At 32.9% G+C, this 24,856-nt stretch overlaps 1 protein-coding gene across 1 annotated transcript in view; it reads right to left on the minus strand.

Annotated features, from left to right (window-relative positions):
• Positions 1 to 24,856, minus strand: part of LOC140442216 (sodium-dependent noradrenaline transporter-like) — a 340,132-nt gene that overhangs the window by 47,879 nt on the left and 267,397 nt on the right. Inside the window, exons 8-10 of the mRNA XM_072533294.1 lie at positions 18,023 to 18,156; positions 8,663 to 8,802; positions 6,270 to 6,373 (exon numbers count right to left, since the gene is read on the minus strand). Of these exons, the coding sequence (XP_072389395.1) occupies positions 6,270 to 6,373; positions 8,663 to 8,802; positions 18,023 to 18,156 (378 nt within the window). The remainder of the gene's footprint in view (positions 1 to 6,269; positions 6,374 to 8,662; positions 8,803 to 18,022; positions 18,157 to 24,856) is intronic.

The following is a 24,856-nucleotide window of genomic DNA, read 5'->3' on the forward strand; positions in this document are numbered from 1 at the left end:
TTTTGTGACAGCAGTTAGGAGAGTAAATAAATGATTTTTAGTAAAATAAACATTTTACATAACATTTAATTTATCAGGAGCTTTGTCAATTAGGTATTCGATATGTTTAGTAATACAGAATAGTTTGTTAGCTTACTGTGTAGTTAAAAGAACAATATTTATTATTGCATTCAATTAATATAAAATTATATTTGGTAAGTATGCTGTACTTTTATTACATTACAGTTTCACATTACTGCACAAGCATAATATTGAGGTTTTAAGGTTGGTATTTTTATTTAGTTAAGTTCTAAATTTTGGACGATTGAAAGGAGAATAAATAAACATAATTAAATTTAGAAAAAATAAACGGCGCATATGCTAGTTTTGCAGTGGTACAGTTTATACCCTAGCTCCGGGACTATATAAATTAATCAAATTCAAAGACGAAAAGATCTTATTTATACTTATGCCAAACCATTTTGTTAATGCAGTTGAAACCAACAAATCTACAGCTTTGGATTTATTAATGCTTACTTATATACAACTTGTTTAGTTTTTAATAAATAAACTAGAATATAATAGCGTCAACAAAATATGTCAAAACATGGTTTTCAAAGTTCCTCACGGATTTTAAAGATGTATCGAGTGCTAAACAGATAAATATATTCACGTGTTGACGATTGATAAGTAATTTACACGAAGCAAAGTGCTAATTAATTTCGATTTTCTTTATCGAGATGATCCCAGATTATTTTTGGCTACATTGGTGTAATTAAAGAAAAAAACAGTGAAAATTCAGAGAAATCAGGTGAGATCCTTTCTTCTTTCTTTCCAATTGCGAGAGGGTCTGTTAGGTATTCTTCCATATTGTGTTATGGCCTTGGTAACCAGGACAACACACTTCAGGAAAAACCATCGAGCAAAAAGACAAAAGAGGGAATGTAAAGGTAGTGGGGGCAAAAATATTGATAGACAGGAAGTGCCATCTTGAGAGGCCACATTAAACAAGGAAAGAGAGACTCTTTCCTTGTTTAAGAAATCAAATTTAGTTGGGTTATGTTATTGCTGATGTTATTGTTTGTCTCAACTGTCACATGAAAGATTATTGTTATTTGAATTGAAGTTTTTTAACAATTGTTTCACATTTTAGACTATTATTGTTATTATTTAATTAAAACTTTATTGTGTTCTAGTGTTAAAAAAGTATTTTAAGTGTATTATGTATTAATATTATGGAATATAACAAATAAATAGATAAATTAGAACCCCTACACCACTGTATGATTATTGTGAAGTGTCATGAAATTTAAATTTGGCGCATTCGCATTTCCGGATATGTCCGCCATCAGAGGCCACTTTTTTGGTCTCCTTTTCATAACGATTAGATTCCCTCTTTTGTCTTTTTGCTCGATGGGAAAAACGCTCAACCATCTAGACCAAACAACTTCTATTCCAATCCGAAATCATAAGTTGCTGCCGGACTCTCTAGGCATACTCCCATTTGTTTAATAAATGGGAACAAGCTATTGTCATATACTTCATTTTGAAAACTGTTTTATTTGAATATATTAAATCAATTGGTGAAATAGTTCACCCAAAAATATTACTTTTACATCTCGCATTTTGTAGCATTTGTAAATTCCTTGGTATATATTGAAATCCCCTCATATATATTAAAACACCGAAATATTCTTTCAATAACTCTTTGCGTTACCGAGTTAATATAAACACATTTTTAGAGTTTGTTTATATACCACGGACGCGTATTTCTTTGGTATTTTCTTTTGATGGAAGCCGCTTAATATTCTGCGTTTCAAATAATATTCCCGTTTAAATGTTTTATTTATACCAAGTTGGATGAATGAATTTCAAAAATACTTACCTTATTCTTGGTAAGGCTTGCCGCTATTAAAGGCGTGTTTAGTTTTATTGGAGTTCGAATTTAGCTTCAAATTCGTAGTTTTTTCATTTCTCGTTATTTTTTATGGAAAATAAGTAGTTTTTGTGGCAGCAAATTGTGTAATTAAAGGTGGTTTGAATGGTTGGTCGTTAAGAACAGACGTCGGTATATAGTTTGAAAAGCCGGCAAAATTTGTTAAGAAAATTGATTTATACTCAAAGTAATGTGTCAGTTTTGATAAGAGTAATCACTGTTTTTTTATTTGTATGCCGTATCTCATCTGTGATATTTATAAAACGGCGTTTCCAACAAATTTTAAAAATACCAACATGGTTCCGGATGTTTTAAGAAGCCGAGTCTAAGGATTGTGTCCAGTGTGTAAATTTTAACCTTAAGTTTGTTTTGTCCTATCGCAGTTTAGAGATGAATTTGTTCGTATGGCGGTGAATCTAACTCCAGTTCTAACTCCAGTCCAGAAATTTAAAGTAAAAAAATTTTAGTAAAATCCAGGTAATTTTTTTGGGTTGATTTTTGAAGATAAACATTTTCTAATAATAATTGCTTTCATAATTGTATTAATTAAAATTATAAATGTAGGGTGTGGCCATAGCTGTCATATTATTTGTTCTGTTTTAAAATTTAATATTGACATCTGACAACAAGCTTTATTTTTTTGACAGTTGATAAATATCTAATCAAATTGAGATCTTTGTTTTTGTTTGAGGATCTTTGAGGATTAACCTCTGTGTATAGTTTCACTTAAAGATAATTTTTCATTAGTAATAGATTATTTCTATTACACATTGTCCTAATTGTATTTCAGCTTTAAAGACGATTTACAAAGATAATCCGGATTACAAAGATAATTGCTTTCATTATATTAGTAAAACTGACCATTTCCTACCTAAACTAGTAACACTGATATAAAAGTCACCCAATTCACAAACACCATCCGCCTTGATGCTGATGCTCACATCAGGAAATCAGTAATTTCAGTTGAATGAAAAAGTGTACCATGGTGGAACTCCTCTTTGTGAAAACGCAGCAACAAAAATCTGCTCTTAAAATTTACAGCAGAAAAAAGTTGAGGAGAACCTTATTGTTTTAAAAAGAGCAAGAGCCAAATCTATTCATCCTTTTCTTATTTATCCACAGTTTCACAAGACACCAATCATCTGAACTCTCATATAATCTATTCCGAACTAATATCTGTACTAAAATCCTGTTAAAACACAGCTGCTGGTCCTGTTGATCTTCCCTACATATTCTTCAAGAAATTGTCACCTACATGTCTATATAAACTTCTCGAGATATATAATAAAATATGGCTTTCCCAGAAATTCACGAATAAATGACGAACGTCAATAGTATTACCAATAAAAAAATTATCTACCTGACTCTGCCACTAATTCTTATAGCCCTATATTTATTGCCTGTATAATGTGCAAAATTTTTAAAAAAAAATTATTAATAAACGTCTTATCTCCTACCTTCACAAATACAAAATTATTCTGAAAAAACAATCTGGCTTTCGATGACACAGATCCACTCGCGGCAATCTTCTCCATCTCCTAAGTGACATCTGCATGTCATTAAGTATTACAGTCATTTTATGTCAATGACGACAGCTATTACTATGAAGTAATGGCTGTCGTCATTGACATAAAAGGAGCATTCGACACGATTTGTCGACTATAATCGCCAAGCTAAAGCAACTTAATATAAACAGAAATATATTTCATTCCATACAAAAATTTTTGTCTCACAGAACCTTCAAAGTTTCTGTAAATGGTGTGTTCTCTTCTGTTTATACTCAAACCCACGACAGTCCCCAAAGTTCAGTGTTAAGTCCTACCAACATTGCCATAAGTAATCTTTGTTTTAATTTACCTTTTCCTACCAAATATGTAGCTTATGCAGATGATTTAATATTATACTGTTACGCAGTGGCGCCCCCCGGAGTGTTTTGAAGGTTAACCCCCCCCCCGGGCATATTTAGTAGGAAAATGTAACTTGTCTTTCACACACAATACAAAAAATCCAAAACGGTAATTTAAGTTTTACTGTTTATCCATCAGGATATTCAAATAGATGAGTACTTTAAATTAAACTAAAACCCAAATTTTAAGGACTCAAAATAGTGGTAGCATAAAAAAATTTCAGTGCCAAACTAAACTTTCACCCCCCGAGAAAATTATTTTCTAGGTGCACCACTGTTGTCACGGTCGTTTAGCATCCACTAGTTTTAAAATTTTGCCAGCGGTAATAAACACAATAATCAGCTGGACTTACTCTCTGGGACTACCTTTATCCCTAGCAAAATTCTACCTTTTTAATTTAAGCAGATGGCCTTCAATGTCTCTTACACCTATAATTAAAAATAATTCACTCTTCCTGTAGTTAATCATTGTAAAATACTGGGTTTAAAATTTGACTCATGCGGCTCTTAAAAGCAGCGTATTCTTAAGTTAAAAAGTTGATGCCACAAAAGATTAAGATGTTCTTAAAACATTGTCTCATTATCATTGGAGTGCGGATTAAAAGTCGCTCCTTAAAGTATTTAAAGCACTTATTCTCTCTCAATTAGATTATGCTTATCATTTTGATTCCAAGAGAGATCTGGATTCCTTGACTCGCCTAGGTGCATTTCGTTCCAGTCTGAGAATCTCTACTGTGAAGCCGATGAACCCTCCCTCTGGATTAGACGGCAAGACCTTCTCCTTTCCTATGCTAGATATGTGTCTTCTAACCCCCTTAATCCTATCTACCGTTTATTCACAACAGCCCATACCACCCACTCCTCAATAATAAACCCTATATTTTTTATAGTATACACAACAAAAAAACAACATCAGCTTAACACCAAAGCCCATCCCCTTTCTTCCAATTCCTCCTTGGATTATCCACCTCCTTCAAACTCAGACATGTTTAACAAAATTCAATAAAAACAAAACACCAAAGAGCTCATGATAAAAGCATTTTTTAAAATTATATATACAATAATCACTTTGTCAATTTTAAGTATTATACACTAATGCTTTCAAAAGTGATTTGGGGGTGGCTGTTCAGTCACCTTTAAAAACAATTTCGTTTGTACTTCTTTTATTCCTGTTTTGTGCAGTGTACGTACTAGAAAATTGTTTAGTGTCTTACAGGCAAGAGTGGTAAAGGAGAGATCCTCGGCGACGACCTGTCTACATGCGAGGTGGAAATTCCTCTGCCTGCGTGACCTGTCCGCCGTGGGAGGGGATAACGGATGGGTGAGGTAATCGCAACACAGGTACTACGGCGGAGGTGGAGCCCCACGATGTGTACGCGTATGCGTATGCGTCGTGCCACCTTCATTTTGGTGTTAGACTCGTAGGGGCAGTGGAGGCACTAACGGTCGTATGCCGAAAGGCCATGTAGACTAGGGTCCTGCAAAATTTTATTTGGAGGGCACAAAGCTATAGCAATGTAGTCCGGCCTATCTGTCAAACATGCCAGTCCCAACTAAGAGTGAAACACATTCTTACCAAATGCCATCAATACAGTGAAGTAAGACGACAACTAAATCTCCAAACACCGCTAAGTGACATTCTCAGTGATCCCAACCAGTTAGAGTTCTTCAGTTGTTTAGAAAAATATTATTGTATCATAAATTTTAAATTGTCTTTACACGACTTTACTTATTAATACCTCCTGTAATGTTATATGTAATCTCACTCGTGAGAGTGGCTATAGTTGCCGAGCAGGTAAATGTAAATAAAAAATAAATAAATAAATTATGTAATTTTCTGTATAAGTTTAAACCCTGAAAGAAATAATCTAGTCAAATGTAAATGTATATTTATATAATACATTTAGAAATCAGCATATTTAAACATGTGACACTGATGAACATTGAAGTGACACCTGATCTACTTTTTCATCTAAAACAAACAAAGGTACGACTGTCACGTTTTGCGTATGTTGTAAAATAGATTTTACTAGGTAGGAACACTTATTTTCACGCAACTATTAAGGGAGTAAAAATAATAAATAATAATTAAAAATCAATAAATGAGTATTTAAAAAAATAATGTGTTTTTATTTTGTTTTTTTTTTATTAAATAATTCAGTGTTTCCGGTATTGAAATAGTATTACATTTCATTAGTCTTTAATTTTACCACCTTTTTAGACTATAAATATTATTTGTTAACTTGACAGTTAATATTTTTTCCTAAAAAATTTTGGATTATTTTGTTAAATATCTGTACTATAATAAACCTTTCTGATACAAACAAAAGCAGGTTTTTGTCCTCAGTCTCATTTATTAAAATCGTTGGATTTTTATGTACCTATCACATGAAGATGTATACTTCTAAATTCTAATTCTAAATAATAAAGACAAAGTAAAAGTGTTACCTGTAACAATTATTATGAAAGGTGTTATAACTGGCATAAGAAAGATGTACCCCAAATCCGGCACCAACAGAATAAAAAATTTGCACTGCCGCATCCATCCACACCTGAAAATATTAAACACTACAAAATAATTATACATGGTAATAACTGCAATTCGTGATTGATATTCCACAAAAAATGTTTACTTTCATACTGATGGTCGATATTTCATTAAACATGATCAAAACTTTGAAACTGTTCGTTTTTGTAGAGCATAAGCACAGATAATAAATTCAGATGTTTCCAATATGAAATATTTCTTTTATTGCAATTTATTTCAAATGTGACTAAATATAAGCATATAATTTTTATTTAGATCTTACGAAAAATAAGTTTTAGCATATTTTACAAAGTTTATCGAAATATTTAATATGAACTCACGCAGGTTACATTCACTTAAGACTTTGACATTTTTAAATCTTCCATCACTTTATATATAGTTTTTTACTGTCCTTTTATTCTGCGATGCAATACCTGCTTCCAATGCAATATCTTCTATTTGATCCAAATACTTCGTCATCTATTTCTTACAGTCAAGTTTCAATTTTCAACTTTAGAAGTTGAAGATTAAAACTCTTCTTCTAGAAACTGATATAGCTAGTTAAAATCTTATTTACAGTTCACTGAAATTATGTAATTTTGACGGGAAATATAATTTTTCAATTTTTGATTGAAATACTAAACTTTTAGAATGTTAGTAGATCTTATTTTATATAAGGTTTCTGTAGCTAGCTCAAAGGTGAGTGTATTGTATATTCGCCTTTTGGTAGCGACAGATGTTGGTTCGTTTGACACTACTAAATCAAAAGTTATTAGCAAGGTCAGCGCTTGGATGTCTTTAAGAAACTAAGAAGTCACAATATGTCTAGTAAAGCTCGTTTAAACTTAACCCTTTGACAATCCTTAATTTGTGTTGTATATATGATATGCAATACATATATGCAAAGAAGCTGCCTACCCCTAAAATTAGGTATATCACATTAGGAAGAAGAATAGTTGTTTTAATCTCAAATTATTTCTGTGATATACCTCAACATTCATTTTTCTGTTTTCTATGATATTTCTGCATTCTCTTGTAGCACCTCACCTCAAAGGAACTTCATTTTTTTTATTTTATATTATTTTATTGACAATGTCTCTAATCCATGTAGCTATAAAGAAAATACATAACATTGCAGCGGTTTTTACGAACCTTATGTTAAGGTTACGGCCTTAAAGAAAAAAATCTAATTTCTCTTGCTTAATCTTCATCTTCCGTTAACTATGTTCCCAAGTGTTTAAAAGTTCTTACTTTTTCTATCTTTGTATTATTGATGTTACCTACAATTCCTTATTGTTTTGAATTTATTCTGGTATTTTTAAAGTTCTGCTTCTTTTCATAGTGCCCTGCACACATAGTGTGTTGGCGAATTATCTTAAGGTCAGATATCTGTCTTTTGCAGCATGCAAAAGCTCAACAGTGATATTTTTGCCTGTACAGTTATTTATATTCCGTACAAACGACATTGTTTTGACTTACTTCTCTCTTACCCTCAATCTTTATTTGGATAATTAGTTGAGGGATTGCGTATTTTTGTCCTCCCAGGATATGGTCCAGATATTAAATTTTCGTACCTTGATCAAGTTAAGTAATTATCTCCCATTATTTGCCCTTCTTAAGACTTTCTCTGTTTCTCACCCTGTCTAGCCATGGTATGCGAAACATTCTTCGCAAAGTCCACATTTTGGGAGTCCTCCAACTTGTTAATGGGGGATATTTGTAACGTCCATTTCTTCATGCCGTATACCAATATGAACCACACATAGCATTTAACCATCCTGTAGCGGAGATTAAAGGAGAGATTGCGGTTACTTAGTAGCAGTTTAAATTTAATAAAAGGTTGTCTTGCTTGTTCGATACATCATTTTATTTCTTGTTGATCATACCATTGGTCATTCACTATCATTCCAAAGTATTTGAATGTTTTCACTTGCAGCTTTACTCTTAAAAGTGCATTTTTTCTTATTGACATGCATTTAGTTTTTTCAGAATTTATCTTCAAGCCATACATTTTCCTATAATAATTATTTTATTTAGCATCAACTGCATAATATAATGTTTGTTATCTCTGATTATCGCAGTGCCATCGGCGTAACGAATGTTATTTATCGGGTATCGGGTTGATCTTTATATCACCGTCAGAGCCTTCGACTGCCTGTGTAACTCTGCTAAGCAAAGTGGCGACTTAAATATTATGCAAACTGGCCCAACGCCATTTGACGGATGTTTTCCCAAATTTTATGGCCGTTTGACATAACAATAGACATAAAAAGAAATTAAGCTATAAAGCTTTATTAAAACTGTCACCGCTTACCTGTGTTTTGCTAAGCTTTGATAATTCTGGTTGAAGATAATATGAAATACCTTTCAAAGCACCTGGAAGCATTAATCCTCTAATTAGCAATATAGTCAGAACGACGTAAGGCATTGTTGCTGTTACCCATACTACTTTACCTAAAAGTAACATAGGTTAAAAATAATATATTTTTATAGTTTGTTATGAAACTTGTAAATAAAACAAAAAGGGCACCATAGTACAATATATTGTATACAATTTAGTCTGTTGTATTGTTAGCATTGGGATTGAATTCCGACCTAGTTTGTCTATTTCTTGTGAGATTTCGTTATAGCTTTATATTACATATTTATTCAAGTACTAAAACAACTAAACTAGAGCAAACAGTTGTTGGTAAATACATAAGAATACAACCCATCAATATATCAATCCACCAGTCCATTTGCAATTTGCAAAATCTAAAAATATTTATCAGTTAGACGTTTAACTATATGGTACACTTTGTAATATTTTTTTTGGATAAAATGCTGCAGATAGTTTTATAGAAAACATTAACTACACAATCCAGTTTTTAAAAGCTTTTAACCTATTTCATTTAAAAGTATGAAGCCTTTTAATCTATATTTATTTATGAAAACTTTTAACATTATTCCTTTGAAATCCACAACTTAGACCTACAACTAAGTTAAAGATTTTACTGGTAGATGTTTTTGAAAATTTCATGGTTAATCATGTTTAGTTTTGTTACTTTATTGATCAATTTATAGAACTCTGTCCCTTATTAAGTCCAAGGGAATTCAGTATGTAGAAAAGATAGTTACAGATAATCTGGTAGAGTTCTCCACTTTTTTTTAATACACTAATCACCTTATAATAGCTTGTAATAATAATTTCTCTTCTAAACAACTTGTTTTAAAACGATACATGTTAAGTTACCGATATTCTATAAAAATTAAATAACAGTGTGTTGTGTTGTTTTGTCTTATTACTCTACTGATGTTAAAAAATTACAACAAATTCATTTTACCCGCGTTGTATTGCTATATTCATATGCTTTGTGGACATCAAAAGAGTTTTCGACACTCTTACACATATGGCTCTATGGAAAGCACTACAGAAAATATAAATACCAGAAGAAATAATCAGTTTCATTAAAGATTTATAAAGCAATACATAAAACCAAGTCACACACAACGGCATTACGTTTAATCCAATAGCTGTGTTAAACGAAGTAAAACAGGTCTATGCTTTATTATTCCTACTATTCAACATTGTATTTGGCTGCTTACTAACATAGGCTTACAATTCGAATATAGGAATTTACTGGAGATTCGCAAACAGACTGGAAGATCTAGATTACACCAATAATATATGTATACACTTAGTACACAAAAAAACGCAAATGTAATTTGAAGTAAAAAGAGTACAGGAAGAATCAGAGAAGGTTGCCTAGAGATAAACATAAAAAACCAATGAAGTGTGATTGTTAATTTAATATGAAAAACCAAAAAATGTTGGTATTCCAACTAGAACATAGAGGGAGTGGTGTAATTTATCTAGGCAGAATAATTGACTGTAACGTTGGTACAAAGTGCGATGTGCAGGAAAGAATTAATCAGGCTCGCAATATCTATAATATGCTGTATAACATATAGATATATAGGATTGATTCAACTAAAACGAAGTTAAAAATGTTTACTACATATGTAAAATGTGGCTATGAAACGTAGAACATATCAGCACCCAGAGTTCACCAATTACGTTTTTATCAATAAAGCGTTACAAAAAATTCTTTATATATTTTGAGAAAATGGAGATGGATGATCAACACCTTAGACAAGGAAAGAGAGAGGACAGGTCAGGGTTACCAGGTTTACTGATTTTTAGATCTACTGATTTCAACTTCAATTTACAAATTTACTGTACACTGTATCGATCTAGTAAAAAATATGTAATGATAAAATCATGTTCAAAATTGATCATTGTGTCAGTATTTAATTATAAATTTTGAAAAAAATCTATTTATTAATATATATATCCAGTATTCTCAACCTACTGAAGAAATAAAAAATGACCTGGCAACCTCGCTGGTGCCAGTTTGGCTTCAGTAAATTCCACACGATTACGCGTCCCCTCTCTTTCTTTGTCTAAGGTCCACACTGTTACGATAAATTCTGACCCTAAACTGTAAATATGACTAATTCTTTCTTTGTTGTAGTTATTCGAGAGTGCGACGATCTCTCATCGAGGACCGCAGACTGGTTTTTCTGGTCCCGTTTGGAAGTATCGAGTCGGGGAAATGACTCATTATAGGCCTTTTAGCAAAACAGCAGTCTATGTTCGATGTGTTTCGAGAAACAACTGTTTTCATTCTCGAATAACAGGACTTTATATTTATAGAGGAATTTTGGTTATGGAGGGACAGTTAATTCTGACGACGCGCTCGCGAGTTTAAATGTTACGCTCGACTATATAAATTATGTATTATTCTTGAAATAAATTAATATAAATTATTGTGCTTTATATTGAATTAAGATAAGAACAAGACATTATAAATTAAAGAATTCACAACAAAATATAAATAATTATAAACAAATAAAAGACTTAACAGTGGTGCAGAAGTGTGATATAAAATAAATTGTGAAAATGGCTACGATTTATCAGCTGACAGTGACTAATTTAAGAAGACATCTTGAAGACAGAGAATTAGCTTCTACCGGAAAAAAGGCTGAGTTAGTCCAACGACTAAAGAACGCTTTGCTAGAAGAAGGACTAGATCCAGAGACTTATATATTTGAAGATGCTGTTCTCTCGTCGATTTCGAAAGTTTCTGGTGATGTAGCCAAAGTTTCTGGTGATGTGGCCAAAGTTTCTGGTGACATCGCATCATTAGAGAACAAAGTTTCCGGTGACATCGCATCATTAGAGAACAAAGTTTCCGGTGATATCGCATCATTAGAGAACAAAGTTTCTGGCGATATTTCGAAAGTTTCCGGCGACATCGCTTCTTTAGAAAGCAAAGTTTCTAACGAGATTTCTTCTCTGGAAAGCAAAGTTTCTGCTAACATCTCTAAAGTCACTTCTGAGATGTCTGCTCTTGACGATAGAGTGTCTTCGTTAAAAAACCAAGTTGCTGCCGATATGTTGGCCTTCGAAGAAAAGATATGGAAAGAGATGGAAAGGAAGATGGAGGAAACAGGGACAGCAGAGAGAGGAAACAATCCAATTAGAGTAGAGATAAAAGAAGACGAGACGAAATGTTAGTTGGAAACATGGCCGAAATTTGAAGGAAGTGGAAGTTCTGTGCATGTCAAAGTCCCAACTTTCGACGGAAAATCGTCATGGAACAACTACATGAAACAGTTCGAATCAGCTGCAAGAGCGAATGGATGGTCTGAAAAAGAAAAGGCTGTAAACCTGACTATCGCTCTTCGAGGAGATGCCTTAGATGTGCTTCAGACCATAGCCCATGGATCCCAAAGAGCAGAATAGCCGAAGTACTTCGTCAGTTACACGACAGTCCATCGGGAGGGCATTTTGGTGTAAGGAAAACCCTTCAGCGAATTCGGGAACGGTTTTATTGGATGAACAGTTCCGACGATGTAAAAGACTGGTGTAAGAAATGTACTATTTGTGCCACGAGTAACGGGCCTTACCGAAAAAGGAGAGCTCCTATGAGACAATATAATGTTGGAAGCCCGTTTGAAAGAATAGCTTTGGACATCGCTGGGCCATTTCCAGAAAGTGAAAAGGGAGGCAAGTACATGCTGGTAGTAATGGATTACTTCACTAAGTGGGTCGAGATTTACGCACTTCCAGACCAGAAGGCCGCCACCGTTGCAGATAAGTTGATCCAAGAATATATCAGCCGATTTGGAGTGCCTTTGGAGATCCATAGTGACCAAGGCAAGAACTTCGAAAGCGATCTATTCCAAGGAATATGTGATAGGAACGAGTCCTCGGATATTTTAGTAAAGTCCTTTCAAAACCTGAGCGGAATTATTGCGTCACGAGAAGAGAACTTCTAGCAGTAGTTAAATCAGTAGAGCACTTCTATCAATACCTCTATGGCAGAAAGTTTCTAATCCGAACCGACCATGCCGCCCTTAAGTGGTTGATGCAGTTTAAGAATCCAGAGGGTCAGATAGCCAGGTGGATCGAACGACTCCAAGAATACGATTTTAAGATTGAGCACCGGGCCGGAGTTAGCCACAGAAACGCTGATTCTCTTTCCAGAAGGCCATGCCCAGCAGAGTGTTCCCACTGCAACAAAACGGAATCCAAGGAAGCAGCAGTGCTAAGAACGACGATTGTCAACGACGACTGGACGCTTACTAAGATAAGGGAAGAACAAGAGAGAGATCCAGTTATACAGAAAATCCGAAAATGGAAAGAAGAAAACCGTCGACCAATTTGGCAGGAAATATCAAACCTATGCTCAGTAGTTAAGACGTATTGGGCCCAGTGGGACTCATTTATCATCGAAGATGGCTTGCTCAAACGAGTCCTGGAAAATGATGACGGTTCGGAGAAGAGAAGACAGTTGGTGATCCCAAAGAGCAGAATAGCCGAAGTACTTCGTCAGTTACACGACAGTCCATCGGGAGGGCATTTTGGTGTAAGGAAAACCCTTCAGCGAATTCGGGAACGGTTTTATTGGATGAACAGTTCCGACGATGTAAAAGACTGGTGTAAGAAATGTACTATTTGTGCCACGAGTAACGGGCCTTACCGAAAAAGGAGAGCTCCTATGAGACAATATAATGTTGGAAGCCCGTTTGAAAGAATAGCTTTGGACATCGCTGGGCCATTTCCAGAAAGTGAAAAGGGAGGCAAGTACATGCTGGTAGTAATGGATTACTTCACTAAGTGGGTCGAGATTTACGCACTTCCAGACCAGAAGGCCGCCACCGTTGCAGATAAGTTGATCCAAGAATATATCAGCCGATTTGGAGTGCCTTTGGAGATCCATAGTGACCAAGGCAGGAACTTCGAAAGCGATCTATTCCAAGGAATATGTGATAGACTAGGCATGAAGAAAACAAGAACTACCGCGTATCATCCGCAATCGGATGGTATGGTAGAACGAATGAATAGGACAGTTGGCAGGTATTTGACAAAGATGGTGTCCGATCATCAGCGAGACTGGGACCAATACCTTCCGTTCTTCACAATGGCCTACAGATCTGCTGTTAACGAATCAACAGGCCAGACACCAGCCAAAGTCCTATTCGGACGCGAAATGCGACTACCTTGTGATCTAGAGTTTGGGTGTCGACCTGGAGAAGATGTAGCAGGTGAAGATTATGTGATCGAATTACGAAGAAGAATGGACGATGTACATGAGTTGGTCCGTTCCCACCTTCAGATCGCTAGCGACCGAATGAAGAAACGGTACGATACACAAGCCGAAAAGGGTTGCTTTAAGAAGAACGACAAAGTCTGGCTGTATAATCCCAAGAAGCGGAAAGGTTGTGCTCCCAAATTGCAGCAGTTTTGGGAAGGTCCATACCTCATCATGGAGAAGATCAACGATGTCATCTACCGAATAAGCAAGATTCCGAGGGGAAAGCCGATGATAGTACACCATAACTGGCTGGCGTCTTTCGAAGGTGACCACGACGTAGATGAAGAAGTGGAAGTAAACCAAGTCCAAGACGTGTCTGACCTCACGTTTGAGGAATTCATGGGTGCCTATGGAGGTACCGGTAAAGCAAGACATGGTGTTACCACTCAAGAAAAGCAAGATCTACTCGCGCTCCCCGATGACTACTCGCTGGCCCTTACCATCCCGGCCAGTATCAAAGACGCACCAGGGTTGGCATCCGTCTTTCGAAGGAAATTTGGTCGAGTTGCAGAACTGCAATGCCAGGTGCCAGCTCCCGGTAAAACCTTGAAACTCCAAGATGCATCACGTTACCTTTTCTACCTGGTAACAAAAGACACTGCCCGTGACCAACCTACCTACCGAGATGTATGGGAAGCCTTACTTCAATTGAGAGAGCACGTACTAGAGTCCGACGTGCAAAAGTTAGCCATGCCCAAGTTGGAGTGCCGCCAATTAGATTAGAGGGTTATCCGAAATATGGTGGAGGAGATCTTTAAAGACACCGAAGTCCAGGTGTTAGTCTGTTGCAATCCGCATAGTTACTGGTGCGGAGAGAAAACCGTACCTTGTCATTTTTATACAACTGGAAGTTGTAAAAGAGGGTCCAGTTGCCGATACCAGCATACCGTTCCGGTTCCAGTCCCGACAAGGTTCCAGGAGGAACCATCTTTTAAGAGGGGGGCAATGTTACGATAAATTCTGACCCTAAACTGTAAATATGACTAATTCTTTCTTTGTTGTAGTTATTCGAGAGTGCGACGGTCTCTCATCGAGGACCGCAGACTGGTTTTTCTGGTCCCGTTTGGAAGTATCGAGTCGTGGAAATGACTCATTATAGGCCTTTCAGCAAAACAGCAGTCTATGTTCGATGTGTTTCGAGAAACAACTGTTTTCATTCTCGAATAACAGGACTTTATATTTATAGAGGAATTTTGGTTATGGAGGGACAGTTAATTCTGACGACGCGCTCGCGAGTTTAAATGTTACGCTCGACTATATAAATTATGTATTATTCTTGAAATAAATTAATATAAATTATTGTGCTTTTTAATGAATTAAGATAAGAACAAGACATTATAAATTAAAGAATTCACAACAAAATATAAATAATTATAAACAAATAAAAGATTTAACAACACACTCAGTACACCCCAGATGACATTAGAACAATACAGTACCTTACATTATGGGAAGAATCACACAATATCAAAAATTGTTATGATCAAAAGTTATTTGGAATTAAAAATTATGTTTTAATATGCAATTATATCCTTCTACTTGAAAAAAAAATTTTTGCAAATTTTTTTCAAATTACCAATTAGACGTATGTAATTACACATTGAAACATAGTTTTTAATTCCAAACAACTTTTGTTAATACCAATTTTAGATATTGTGAAATATAAATGTGCTTTACTTTTGAGCGAATGATAACTGTATCTTAAGTTTTTAAGTTTTTGATCATGCAGAACTTTTTAATTAATTTAAACCTAAGTTTTAAAATTAATAATAAAAAAGTTTCCCATGTGTGGCCAACTTAACTAGATACACTATAGATATATTATATAAATATAAATATAAGTAAATATATATATATATATATATATATATATATATATATATATATATATATATATATATATATATATATATATATATATATAGGTATATATATATATATATATATATATATATATAAATATATAAATATATATATATATATACATGTATATATATATATATATATATATATATATATATATATATATATATATGTACTTACTCAATGAAAATCTAGCAATTTCATAAGTAGTGTAAACTGTCAAAGATCTGCAAAATCAGATTCCTTATCAAGAATACCCTCAAAATAAAAATCAAAACCAGAAAATTTGAGAATAATAAGACTCCTACAATAGACAACTTTGACGAATAAATTACGGAAGCATGCTGGTTTCAAATCATGTAAGACTTTAATTATCTTATTTACTAAAATAAATAGTAAAACAACTAGGCCCGGAAACTACAAAGAAATATTTCCCCTGACTGTAGCCATGAAGTTTTTATCTGCATTATTAAAATAGAAACAAGAAGAACTAATAGAAATTAATAAAGAGCAACAGGGATTTAGAATAAGAGATCTACAACTCACGAACTATTTATAGCTGCACTATTGTTCTAGATGTGTTTCGAGTTATTCAGCTCTCATCAGAAACACTTTTGGTAGCTTCAAATAAAATAAAACACTCTCAACTATTTCGTCATTATAGTAGCATAACATGCTTGAGTACGCTAGTAGAATTTTATTGTTGATAATAATTGATGTCAATAATAACAATATATATATATATATATATATATATATATATATATATATATATATATATATATATATATATATGTATATATGTCGTACAGGAATTTTTGATCGTAATATCCCACTTATCAGAAGGAAATTAATTTTCCATTAAGTTCCAGTTTCTAATTAAGTTCCAGGGCCTGCGTAGCGCAAGCGGTAGGGTGCTTGCCTCGTATGCCGGTGGTCCGGAGTTCGAATCCTACCGCCGGCAAGAACAACTAGACATTTTTAAAAATGTCTATAGGCCCCAGGTCGACTCAGCCTGAGTAAAATGAGTACCTTGGGTAAAACCAGGGGTAATAATAGGCGGTTGAAGCGTAGCACTGGCCATGTTACCTTCCTTGTATACCGTAGGCCCTAGATATAGCAGACTACCCTGCTATACTCCCAAAGCCGCGAAGCGGTATAAAACGGGAGACTATTATTATAATTAATTTACCCCTCATAAGCACATTATGTACTGTGAAAAATGTACGGCATCTCCAAAAACGTTTTTATAATATTATGCAACTAAATTTAAATTAATGAGTTTTGTATTGGCTTAAACCACCTCCCTTGTACTACTTAAAAATAGATGGGTGCGCCGTGCGCTCTAGATTTCTCATCCCTGTACCAGCCGATATATACGGGACTGAAAAAATAGTACTCTAATTATCGATCTAAAAGTATGTATGTGGAGTGGAATCATAAACGTTAAATCTAGACACAATGAGACGACTTAACGCCTTTGAAATGTGGACCTATAGAAGAATAATTATGAGGGTTTCCTGGGTAGATAGAGTTACGAACAATGAAGTACTGAGAAGAATAGGTAAAGAGAAGGAAGTTGAACTTACAATTAAAGAAAGAAAGCTACAGTATCTCGGACATGTGATGCAAGGCGAGAAGTATAGCATCCTGCGACCCGTAATGTAAGGAAAGATGGATGGCAGAAGAAGCATCGGAAGAAGACGAATTTAATGGCTCAAGAACCTGAGAGAATGGTTTGTATGCAGCTCATAACAACTATTAGAGCTACTGCCTCAAAAATTAAAATAGCTATAATGATTGCCAACCTCCGTAGCGGAGATGGCACCTGAAAAAGAAAGAAAAGTATGTGTATAAATGCCGCAGTGTACTAAATTGCCGAAAATGGGGTCAAAACTTTCAGAAAATCATAGATTTTGGTACAAATATTTTTCTACGGCATTAGATCACAGGTCTATTATTATTTTTGTACTACCTACCTGACAGTATAGTTTTTAAAGTTGTTATTACATATTTTAGTATCGATTTATGTGTCATTTATGCTGGATAAAATAACCTCCTAAAAATGTCACATATGCTTGCAGTCCATTATAAGGTTTTGCAGAAATAAAATGCGGTTTATAAAGTTGTATTTTAAAAGACTTAAAAATATTAAGAGATATACTTACCAGTAGATTTTACACCTTTGAACAATGATATGTACAGCAAAAAATATATAAACATTAAGCAAAGTACTAGTTGCCATTTTGGTGAACCCATCTCATGTAAACCGTCACTCCACTGCATCTCTAATACAGCGCGGCTAAAAGGCAATTTTAATATTTTAGTTTTTTTTATCAAGCACAATTAATATTAGCAACTACAAGCTACAGATTCAAAATCATTATCAGAACAAAAACATGTACATTGTATAATTGTATTTTATAGTATGGTATATTTATAATATTAGGCCTATAGTGAACAAAAATTTATTGTAATAATACAGAATTAAACATAGCTGCTTACGTTTAAATTATCAATAGACCAAGAAACTAATGATAATCTCAAGACACTCTTTAATACAAATATCTTATTACTTCTTTTAATATTTTTGACGATAAAAATTTGTGATAAACAAAATATGCAAAAGATTAAACGTCATTTTTTTCTTATAAACAATATATAAACAAAGTGATATCTATTTGATGTATTACTAAAGGTGAAGACCGGCAAGTTATATGGAAAAATGATACAATTTATTGAAAACTCATAGAAAATCCTTTAAAATAAGAGCTTATAAAGCTATTTTTGTTATTTTGTTGCTTAATTGTTGCAAAAATAAAATAATTGCTGTAGCTATAAAAATTTCAAGAAGTTTTAGGTAATAGTTATAGCAAAATTTAAATTTTTACCCCAGCCAGCTTTTACAAAATGTAAAATAGATTTACAAAAGTACTGAGCTTTTAAGTTTAAAAACATTTAAAATAACTCGAACATCGAAAATAACGAATTTTGTTCTTTTATTCGAAATATTCATTTTAACATAAATTTAAACGAAAATACACCAGGGTTTGTTTTTATAAATATGTAGTTAGATATTTAAAAAGTTTTGAAAAAAACTTTTAAAAAGGTTCCTTTAAAAATGAGTCGTTCGTGATGTGCCAAAGATGAAGGGTTTAGAGCGAAGCGATTTGCACCTTCTATATTTTACTATTTCAACAACTAAATTCATAAGTTAAAATTTATAAAAGTAGCAATATCTTCCGTTTTAATCAACAAAAATTTATTTTTAATTTGAAGTAGTTCGTTACATAGATTTTAAAAATGCAATAAGTTAATTTGTGAATTGTATATTTAAAATTTAATTGTGAGTAATTTGTTTAAAAAGTTTAAAATAATTATTTAACCCATCCAAGCCTGAATTAATTTTTTTTGTAAAACTGGTAGTTTTTTGCTAAGTTTAGTTTAGAAAAAATACAAATAAGCAGAAAAACATATTAAATTTTATTTATTTATCGAACATATGACATTACAAACTGTGACCATACGGTAACACTAGGTCAAAATACTATAAAAATATTATAAGATTTACTCGTTATGAAATATGGCAAAGCATTCAATGCAGAGTCCAATATCGCATTTCTCACACTGCGTACGTCCTACTGAGCAGCACCCTTCTCCTGCGCACCGCCTTTGCTTTTTATTAGGAACAGGTATAATAAGATGGTTAACACCATCGTACCTAATTGTTGTTGGTCTACCAGGTCTAATGGGAACGTTTTTTAATTTGGTGAGGTAAGTAGTCGCGATTTCACGTCGAAAAATCAAATTAGATCTCGGTCTTCCTGAACACTTATAAAGTATCCACGCATTTTGCACCGCAGCATCCATTAACCATGTAAGTATGGACCAATACCATTTCCTACTACGAATACTTGGTATCTTGTTAAATCCTCATACATTCTATCAGTGCCTCCCATAAACTTGTTATACATTCCAACAACATGTGGGCGTGGAAGTTGGACGACTTTTTTTTTTTCAGAATGTAAATAACGTTTCACTTGTTGAATAGGATGCACACCATATGAAGATGCCATTGTTACGACGGCGTTATCCATCCATCTTGTCAACATTATACCTTTTTTTTGTCAATTTTTGAAACCAAATAACCTCGAGTTTGTTTGGACATAGTTGTTTTATTGACAAGTGGAATATCTTGCTGTATTCTGTTCTCTCCTATTGTTCCTGTGACACCATATCCTTTTTCTTTTAAATACACCATTAAATTGAATCCAGTAAAAAGGTTATCTATATAGATTTGGTAAAGCAGCTTTTGTTGTGGCACAGTGTCCAACATCGAGACAAGGAGAGCGGCTGCCTTTCTAAATGCAAGTTTGTAAAGATCGTTGGAATTGGTACTTTTCCCTTGATAGATCTCAAAATTCACAAGGTAACTAGTCTCGGAGTTAAGGCACCAAACTTTATAACCGAATCTTATCGGTTTTCCCCTAATAAATTTTTTACAATTATGGCAGCCGTAATATTTCACCATCGACTCATCATAATTTATATTTTCAGTTGGTTGATAATATTTGAGAAAAGTACTCTGTAATATTTTCATTATTGGTCTCAATTTCCATATTTTATCATTTAAATCCATTTGCGTTTTATCAGCACACTACATGAAACGTATTATTTAGATAAACCTGTCGCGACGCATTGAATCCTTCACCTTTTATTGGAAATGTCTGCTCCATTGTCCCAATAAAACCTTTTTCCAGGAAAACAATTGTATCCAGACACAATCAAAATACCCAAAAACATTTGAGCTCGTCCAAGGTAATCTTCGGATTAGGACAATTCACAAAAAAAAGCGTATTTTCTGGTTTCGTTTAAAACATAGCCTAGCATTTCGTTATCGAAAAACAACTCAAATAAATCTGTAGGGCTCATATTTTTAAATTGTGAGTAGTCTGCTTTGGGAACGTCGGATGTTTTTACAAAATCTCCATCGATCCAAGTTTTTTAGTATAAAATCCACAAGGAAAATAATTCCTGTAGCTGGCTGTATACCACATATAACAAAAGAGGTTAGTCTTTGTATGTGGGTATATTTTATTTTATAAAAACCCTTAAAAGGGCAACATTACAAGCACGAACGTTTTCGGAACAACTGTTCCATCATCAGGTTAAAATACAGGTTACCATGCCTGAGCCACCAAAATATTTGGGTAAAAACCCTTTAAAATGAAAAATGTTACCAAAGATTGTACATGATGTTGATAATATTATATGATGTTTAATATTTTAATTAGATTTTACTTCAGGTAACATACACCCATGCTTAAGTGAGTTCCAGTGTCCGGAGAGTAAACCTCTTCAAACGGACTACGGCTGGCAACCAGCGTAGTCCTGACGATGTCAGTTGCATTATTGTCATCGTTATAAACCATATCCAGGACTTCCTGGTGCATGAATTCACACAACTATACTATTCTTTCGCTCCAAACTGTGGAATGTAACACTATAACAAATTGAATACACTGACATCTAGTAACAAAAAGTTAAACTGCGGATAGATTTCTAGCGTTAACTTGAGCTACAATTAACATTAAATGATAACGTGTTTTCGTAACCAAATGGTCACACAAGGCTTTGATGGGTTAATTTCCAAAAATTTACTTTTTTCTTGTAATATATTTTAGTTATGTTTTTAAATCAATAAAAGTAATTGTAAAAATAATAAGCATTATTCAAGAAATATTAACACGTATAAATTTAATTTTCAAATAAAAAATTTATTATTGAAAGATATTTATAACTATAATACATAAATATTTAAGTTACCTAACATTTCATAACCTTATCTACTACCAACAAGAAGAGAAGTAAAATTTTTAATTTTTTAAATAGATTACTCAGTTAAATAAACAATTCACAAATTAACTAATTGATTAATTATAATCCATGCAACGAGGTAGCCCAAATATAAAAAAAAACATTAAGTTTTGTTGATAAGAACCGGAGATATTGCGACTTTTAGAAATTTGAAGTTATGACTTCGGTTTTTTAATTAGTAAAATCTAGAGGGTGTATATCAATTCGCTTTTAAACCCTTCATCTTTCGCGCATCATGAATGGCTTATTTTTAGAGGATTGTACTGTTTTTATAATTTTTAAAGGAATCGTTTTAAATTTTTCTGCCATAACTGGAACTTTTAGCTCTCAAATTGTTCTTTTTACATTTCTTAATATTTCTAAACAAGTTAAAAAAAGCTAGCTAGCCCGTAGGACGTTAATTCGCTTTTAAATTCGTGTAAAAATGCCAACATTTCGTTATTTTAACACGAGTTATTTTAGATTTTTATAAGTTTAAAGCACATTACTTTTGTAAACCTCTTTTACATTATTTAACATACACTTCTTAATTGTTATTTGATTTATTTTAATAATAAAAGTCTTTATCTTCAATTTGGTGTTTTTGTAATTCACATAGACCCAATATTTTATGCATAATAACGTTGCAGAGAAAAGCATTCTGGGATAAACAATTTCGATTTTGCAATAACTATTACATGAAACTTCTTGAAATTTTTGTGGTACTAAATACTGTGAAAACTGTGGAAACTAAATATTTGTGGTACTGTCCCCATTCTCACGAGAAATAAAGTTATTTATGCATTTTTAGAAAATATTTTATTTTAAACCAACGACTTTTGAAACTGATTTTGGAATAATTAAGCAACAAATTAACAAAAATAACTTCACCAACTCTCATTTTGAGGGATTCTTTTTATGTTTTTTTAGTTAAATTCTGCCATTTGTTTATATACACGGCGTTCCAAGATATTTTTAACAGCCTATAATTTAGGAAGTAATACATGTTTTTATTTGAAAATTGGGAAATGTTAATTACATCTATAACAGTAGTATTTGAAGTATAGATTAAATTTGTGACATCATCACGGGGCTGCGTTGTACATCAATAGAAATAATTAAATGGATCATGCTGGTAAAGGTCAGGTCAAACGAAAGGTGTTAAAGTCTTAATATGTCTAAATATCAACAATAATTGCTCATTATTTTTGATACGATTATAAATAAAACACAAAAATATATTCTATTTGTTTTCAATATATCTTAACTCAGATAAAATGAGTTTTTTGTCTCGTCTTTTTTTCCGTTAAGATGCCTGCTAGAATAGGTTGTTCTTTTCAGTATCTAAATACGCTTCAATATTATGTTACCGCCAATTATCCCTCTCTCAAAATGAAAACTATAATTTTTACGACCACAACTGCTCTTGAATGTTTTTCCCAGTACCAACCGATTCCCTGCATTATAAAATCAAGTTTATTATCTACCTAGAATTGGGTCAGTAATCTTTATTTGTTTTCGGAACTCATAAAAGGACCATAAATATTTAGGTTTATTTTTTTATTAATATGCAGTTCCTTCGTAAATGTATAGAAAATGTGGTTTTTTAGAACCCACTGTTTGAAACGTTAAAATTCGTTAAAGTAAGTTGGAAATTAGAGTGGCATTCAAAGACTCCTCTTTCATAATTTCAATTCTCTTCGGGTTCTACGTAAATTTTCGTTTGCACATAGAAGAAAAATAAAGTTTTAGTTTTAGTTAAATACATTTGTAAATAAATATTTTTTGTAACAATGCGCCGTAAAATAAAGTTTGCTTCAAGATCGCCTGTGTTATCACTCTTAGATTTTTTGTATGGGGCTATTTAAAAGAAATCGTTTATAACGACAAATCTACAGATGTAGACGATTTAATAACTAAAATTTGACGAGCGTGTACTCTGATTATGTCAGAGATATACGTGAATTGTTTATTTTGAACACCTCCTATAAATTTATTTCACATTTTGAATGTTATTGATTATTGTTGAAAATAAAAACATTAAATTGAAAATTTAGCCTCCTTATTTAAATTAGTACCCTCATTGTGGTACACGTTCAAATTAAGGATAAAAAACCCATTCATCTGACCTAACCTTCACCCCTTTAATCTATTTATTTTTTATGTATTGTAATGACGTTACAGCGCCCGTAATGAACGTATTGTAAAGACGTTCAGATCTTATGTATACATCAATTGATAGTATTGCAGGTTTAATTGACATTTCATAATTTTCAAATTAAAATATTTATTACTTCCTGAATTAGAGGCTGTTAAAACATCTTGGAATACCCTGTATAACTTACCAGTCTTTACCTTTAGTATTTAAATTTAAATAGCGATCTTACGTTATTTATGTGTGAAATTACTTTAAAATGTTTAATTTCTTAATTACATATTGTTATCGCAAAATTTATCAAAAACTTTTGTTAGATACCTGTATCAAAGAGTATCACGAAATTTATCTGGTCAACAAGTTCACTACCTTAACGTATGTACGACTATTCACACAAACGCAAAGAAATATTTGAGTACTTAAATGCAGGGTTTTGCTTTTATTAAAGAAAGTGTATAATTATTTAGATTTTTTGAAGAAATAAACTTGTTATCTAGTGTTATCTAACGAAATATTGTTTAAAAGTTTTACATCGAAATGGATATTGAAATTTTATGGAGAATCTGTAAAAACTGCACATTTGATGGCCAGCAAAACAAGTCAACCATGATGTTCTATTCGAGTTTATTTGAGCAAACGAGAATTTTGTTCCGTTTTAATCGGTTAGAAAATATTTATGATAAAACACTTTCACCTTTCAACCTTTTAATTTTTTTGTTTTTAAAATTGCGTGAGAAATCCCTTATATAAATTTGACATTTGCTGACAGTTTTGTTCCCTCACCATTTTGATAACAACTTTGCAAATTTTCAAAATCAATAAAAGTTTCGTTATTCTTAGAGATTTTATTTAAAAAATAATCCAATTTATGACCGAGCCTATTTAAAAAGCACCACAGTTAGTGTTAAAAACAGTACCGATATATTTTGAGGCTGGCAATTTCAATCTTTATTGAAAGAAGTATTGTTTACCGCCAACTAAATTTCCCTCC

Source organism: Diabrotica undecimpunctata, chromosome 5, assembly GCF_040954645.1.
Source record: "Diabrotica undecimpunctata isolate CICGRU chromosome 5, icDiaUnde3, whole genome shotgun sequence".
Lineage (NCBI taxonomy): Eukaryota > Metazoa > Arthropoda > Insecta > Coleoptera > Chrysomelidae > Diabrotica > Diabrotica undecimpunctata.